Source organism: Quercus robur, chromosome 5, assembly GCF_932294415.1.
Source record: "Quercus robur chromosome 5, dhQueRobu3.1, whole genome shotgun sequence".
Classification (NCBI taxonomy): domain Eukaryota; kingdom Viridiplantae; phylum Streptophyta; class Magnoliopsida; order Fagales; family Fagaceae; genus Quercus; species Quercus robur.
This window is the reverse complement of record NC_065538.1, coordinates 4,507,930-4,514,046: the sequence shown is the minus strand read 5'-3', so window position 1 is coordinate 4,514,046 and position 6,117 is coordinate 4,507,930. Positions and strand designations below refer to the sequence as shown.

The 6,117-nt window shown below is 37.3% G+C and overlaps 1 protein-coding gene across 1 annotated transcript; it reads left to right on the top strand.

Moving 5' to 3' along the window:
• The first annotated feature begins 709 nt into the window (after positions 1 to 709).
• On the top strand, positions 710 to 4,794 carry LOC126724900 (probable disease resistance protein At1g58602). The gene is made up of 2 exons (XM_050429327.1): positions 710 to 4,431; positions 4,519 to 4,794. The coding sequence occupies exon 1, from the start codon at positions 722 to 724 to the stop codon at positions 4,388 to 4,390; it is 3,669 nt and encodes a 1,222-aa protein (XP_050285284.1). The 5' UTR covers positions 710 to 721; the 3' UTR covers positions 4,391 to 4,431; positions 4,519 to 4,794.
• Positions 4,795 to 6,117: the final 1,323 nt, after the last annotated feature.

The window sequence follows — 6,117 nt, the reverse complement described above, 5'->3', positions numbered from 1 at the left end:
TTAGTTGCTACAACATACTCAACTTCTGTAGTAGCCAAAGTAACAATCTTTTGTAGATTTGAAGTTCATGATATAACTGTACCACCCAGAGTAAATACAAACCCAGTAGTACTCTTTCTACTATCAATATCACCAGCAAAATCAACATCTACATAACTCTGCAGTTTCAAACTTGCACCTATGAAACAAAGACATATATCTGATGAACCCCTCAGATATCTTAGAATCCACTTGACTACCTCCCAATGTTGCTTTCCAGGCCTACTCATGAATCTGCTCACAACTCCCACTGCATGTGTAATGTCTGGCCTTGTACCTATCGGTGCAAGCCTTTGCTCCATGGACTAAACCTCAAAAAATCTCCCTTTAAAAACCATCCAACATTATTTCGGGTCGGGTTGTCATCCAGATCAAACATAACTAGGCTCCATAAAGCCCAACAGCCAAGGTGACTATTGTTTTTGAGGGAGAAATTATTCATTACAACTGAACCATGTTTTTCATTTTTTAAGATTCAATTTACACATAAAAATTCTAAGCTTTGTTTATGGTTCACGAATGGGAATCTAGAAATCGTGGGTGTTCCTCAAGTGATATTTGACTTGCCACCTAGTTTTGGTATTGTTTATGATTCACATATTCTATTTGTCAGGCCATTATTGATCATAAAATTTCCAAGCTTTGTTTTGTTACACCAAATTACCAGAAGTTGAGAGCAATTATGGGCATTTTGTCTGTAATTTCTAAGCTTTCTCATGCTTTTGTTCTTGATTTGTACATCATCCTCATAATCCTCGTGTGTGGGGACTTAATTACCATTCTGCTTAGTTATATATTCTGGCATCAAGTGGGGAAACGTTATAGGCGTCTTAAAAGGAATATCAAGCTCTTGGATGGTGTCATAAAAGATGTTGAAGAGGTTTCAGAAGCAGGAAGAAAACTAGATGAGCAGCCTAATCAACTTCGAGATTCACAGCTGAAAGCCGGAGTCACTGTACAACTAGCTGATATTGAGAGAGACTGGGTGGATGCAACCAAGGCCATGGTTCGCAGGGTACAGGACTGCCAAGACTTCTACCAGAAATTGAGTGAAAGAAGAAAGCCTCTTAAATTGACTTACTCTGCTGTCATGGATTGGAAAAAAATTCATCGCCTCAAAGCTGATCTTGATTCGTGTCAGTGGGAGATGTACCAAATTTGGGAAAGGCGTATACAAATCTGTAAATCAATAGAGCAGTCAAGGTCTATTGTTAGAAGCTTGCAGAGTAGACCCATCACGGAACATAAATCTCATCCTTACAAACGAGCTCCACCAACTGTCTCTATTGAAAGAAATTTGAAAGTCCTATTCGCTAACAATCCAGAGTTAATGTCTGACTCTGACAAGCAAAAGGAAATAGAGTACCTCATCAAGTTCCCAGTGCAGCTACTGCATTCTTTCCTGCGAGATTTAGAAGGGCTTAAATTGGAAAGCCAAACAGAAAAGGCTTGGGTGGAGGCAGCGGAGGAGATCTTTGGCGAACTACAACATGAAGTTGACAGCGTAAAAAAAAAGGCAAATCTAATGAGATGGCTTCCATTTTTGGGTAACTGGATGACAAGACGTTGGGTGAAGAATAGCTTTGGCCAAATCAACAAACAGCTCTGGAGCCTCTTTATAAAGAAGTACATGATTGATTTTAGCTTTATCAAAAGAGTTCCATCAAAATCTGTTGGTCCGTCCCCAAAAAAGAAAACTCAGGCCACAACTGATGACAAGGAAATTTTAGATCTTCTAGATGAGTTTAACAAGCAGCTCAATCGTGAGCAATCCAAGATGTCTTCTTGGCTCAAACAGTTACTAGAAGATTTCAAGCAAGTGCACCAACTTCTCAAAGATGCAAAAGCAGTTGAAGGCTTAAACAATTCAAGAATATTGGCTTGGAAGGATCAAATAAAGTTCATTGTTAAAGATGCAATTAGTTCTTTGTCATCCTCCCAACCCCAAAGGAGCAACACCAGTACTGAAAAGGAGATAGATCCTTGGAAAAAGTCCTCTACAGAATTTAAGCGATTCGAGCAAGCTATGGAATTTCTTGCCATAAGCATGGAGGTTTGTCGCATTAAACTAAGTGAAGAGACAAACTCGGTGGTTGGCTTGGAAGATAACACACATGAAGTGGTCTCACTACTGACCGCCAACGATACTACTGAGCATTGCTCCACACTTTCCATTGTGGGGATGATGGGAATAGGGAAGACAACTCTAGCACAGAAGGTTTTTGAACATGCAGCTATTCAGAAACATTTTGAATTCAGATACTGGGTGCCTCTACCTGATAGAGTGGACGATAAGCATGTACTCCTGAAAATATTGGGAGCAACTGTCCTAGCAAATCAAGGGGAACGAACAGAAAATGATTACTCATTCAAGGGGGTGAATGATTTCTTGAAGGGTAGGAAGTACCTTGTAGTTTTGGACAAAATCTCAAGCAAGGAAACCTGGGATACTCTGAAAGAAGCATTCCGAGATAAGATAAGCGAGAGCAAAATTTTGCTCACCACAAGAGACAAGAGTGTAGCTTTACATGTTGACCTAACAAGCATCATGTACCCACTTAAACTACGAACACAAGAAGAGAGCTGGGATTTGTTTAAACAGATGGTGCGCTTTCAGGCTGAACCTTCTAAGCCTGATCATGGACTCTCACCAGAATTCAAAAAACTTGCAGAAAAGGTTGTAGGAAGATGTGGAGGCTTGCCATCTTCAATCTTAAATCATGGGTATCTATTGTCCGGGAAAGAAGTGACGTCTAAGGACTTGTCAAGGGTGCTTGAGCATGTCACTCCTAACCAAATACCCTGGTCGGAAAACTTGGAAACAAATGCAAAAGACTTGCCTCAAAATCTAAGTCAATGCCTTTCTTACTTTGGACAATTCCCCAGAGACACTAAAATTTCTTCAAGAAGATTAGTCGTTTTGTGGGTTGCTGAAGGGCTTGTAGAGCAAAGTGGTGATAAGCAAGAGCCTCTTAAGTCTGTTGCGGAGAAATATTTGTCCGAGTTGATAAAACGCAACTTGGTACAAGAAGTGGAAAGAAAGCTTAATGGGAGGGTCAAGACATGCAGCTTCCCCAGTGTTTTGCGAGAACTCTGGCTGCGAGAAAATCCAAGTTCGGGCTTTGATCAGCACGTACTTTATTATTCCATTGAAAAAGATTCCAGTTTTGGTGGCAACATAAATTCATCAACACCAAATATATTGCAAAGCTATAGAAATCCCCTCTCCATGCTCTGCTTTGATACTCGCGAAGGAGATAAACCTGGAGAAGCTTTTGGTGACTACCTTAAGAAGGGCATTGCAAGTGGGCATCTGTTACATTTAAAGGTGCTTGATCTTGAACACGTATTCAGACCTCAATTGCCAAAGAGTATTGGAAAATTAATCCAGTTAACGTATCTGGGATTAAGGTGGACATATCTAGAGAACATTCCATCATCAATTGGCAACTTAGTGAACCTCAAAACATTGGATGTGAAGCATACTTATATCCGCACTCTTCCTAGTTCAATATGGAAACTGAAGAAACTTCAAAACCTATACATGAGTGAGATTTATCGAAGCAAAATTGAGCATCAACCTGAAAGAAAATGTAAATGTAATCAGCGTAACAAAATTTTTTTACAAAATCTCCAAATACTGCGTGGTGCATTTGTGGATAAGGAAAGTCCTCTGAAGGATGCATTTAACATGATGAAAAATCTTCAAATATTGGATTTGTCATTCCAGTTGGAGTGGTCACAGCAAAAAGCATTGGCAGAGAGTCTTGTGGAATTGAAGCACCTTCAAAAATTGACATTGAAATCATTTGATGAAATGGGTCAACCACAAGATCTTTATGTGACTCAATTGTCTGGCCTCGTAGATCTCTACTACCTATCTTTGTATGGAAAATTGAAGAATCCATCTATAGTCATAAATATTAATGGACTTCCTCAAAGCCTGACCGAACTCACCTTATCAGCCTCTAGACTTTCAAATGATCCAATGCCAGAGTTAGAGAAGCTTCACAACCTTAAATCCCTCTGCTTGTACTCGGCTTCTTACACTGGGAAACACATGGTTTGCTCCAGTGGAGGCTTTCCCCAGCTTAAAATTCTGAAACTCTGGATGCTTCAGGAATTGGAAGAATGGAAGATGAAGGAACAAGCAATGCCGAGCCTCAAGCAGGTGGAGATTCGGTCATGCAAGAAATTGAAGGTCCCTGACACCACCGACTTGAGGCATCTAAAGACTCTTCGTGAATTGAAGTTGAAAAATATGCCAGTGGATTTCTCAAAAACAATTGAGAACAACAAGGACCAAATATGGGGCCATGTTGCTGTCTTTCCAGTCATAATTAATGAGTAGTGGTCAATGCTGACTGGAATTCAAGCTTCCGCGTATGTGAGGTTGTCTTTTCTTTACTTTCTATGTTCCTTTTTTATTTTTCCATAAAAAAATTATTATGATTTTGACACTGCCACTTGTAATTACAGACTTGTGGTTCTTTAGGAATGATGCGAGCGTTGGATAAAGAAGAGATGTTTCGAGATGATGTCTTAATCAACGTTCGAGTCATCATGCATAAGGTTTTATTTATTTTATATTTATATAATTTCTTTTGGTGTGTCGCTTGTTTTAAATGTATTTGATCAATAAAAGTCATATACTTGCTATGCAAATGACTGGAATAAAATCGTAGGCTTTGTTGGGAAAAAAGTGCTACTGTCTGTTTGATGACTGGAATAAATTGTACTCTTTTATTTGGAAACATATATTTATTTGTGATTGATGTATTTCTTATTCATCATTTCGCCTTAGTAAGGACAAGTAGTTATCATATTTATTAGTTATTTCAATTCACAGAAAGGTTTTTGATTTGCAAAATTGTAATGAAATTGCAATTTCTTGTCCACCATACTACTAGAAGATGAAAGGAAAAGTTTGAACTAAATTATATATCTTCTTGTAATTAATGTGACCGTTGGGATGTAGTTGAGAGTGGAACCAGGATAAGGTGCAACAATTCAAATATGCCAGGAGTGCAAAATAAACATTGAAGTTCAAGATCAGGTTTGAGCAAAAAAAGAAGTTCATAATCAGGATAAAATGGTAATCCAGTAGGAGAAAACATTGTTTTCTGTGACTCTAAATCACCTTTCAGTCTAAAAATAGAAACAATTAACTCAGATTAGATGTGGCAACCAAATTTCTAAAGATAGTAAGCTATTCTTATTCTTTTTTTCTTTAGTCTTTTCTTGGGTAAATTTTTATCTGACCCCTTCCGCTATTCGCACCTAAGTATATGGGAATTTTTCTGGGTAGGTAAATACCATCTCATACTTGTTTTGGGACCAAAAACCCATTCACGGTAAGCAGGTCTTCTTATGATTTAATACCATACAAAAATTAAATGCTTAAGTTACCGTCTAGATCACTTGACGTGCGGCTACTCATGCTACAAACTCATTATCGTAAAACAATTAGATTTTACCAAGAGCTTTATAGCGCAATTAGTGCCTCATGGTATTTGCAAATTGCAATGAAGATGTTCAATGTTGAGAATTTAACTGAATTCCAAATACCTTTGAGAAGAAAAAAAAAATAGAAAAGAATATGTAATATGCCTACGTCCATGAAGTTGCAACGATTTTCACTATGTATAATTCCTCTCCTTCAACCCCCTTACCCTGTACTGTGCTGTCTCTCAAATTTCTAAACATACTGTAATACAAATACAAATACAAATACAAAAAAAAATAAATAAATAAAAATAAAAATAAATAAAATCATTTTTAATGTGTCTTTCATAACTAACACAGCAATCGCTCGTTTAGGATATGCAATTCAAATTATCAGCCGTTTGTAAGTTTTAACCAGTAAGATGATGTTCCATATAGGTACTTTGGTTTAACAACTGAAAATTACTTAATATATGTGAAAAAAAAAAAAAAAAAAAAAAAAAAAAGACTGGCACCAATGTTCTAATTAGTGGAACAAATATTTCTTATGCCAGAAGTTAAGAGTTTACTAAATCTCACAATCACGTTAATAATCACAACAATTCAAAGCAATAAAAAAATATTTTATAAAAA

What these genes read in the sequence shown, in the direction of transcription:
- LOC126724900 (XM_050429327.1), top strand. Translation starts at nt 722, where the DNA reads ATGGGCATTTTGTCTGTAATTTCTAAGCTTTCTCATGCTTTTGTTCTT.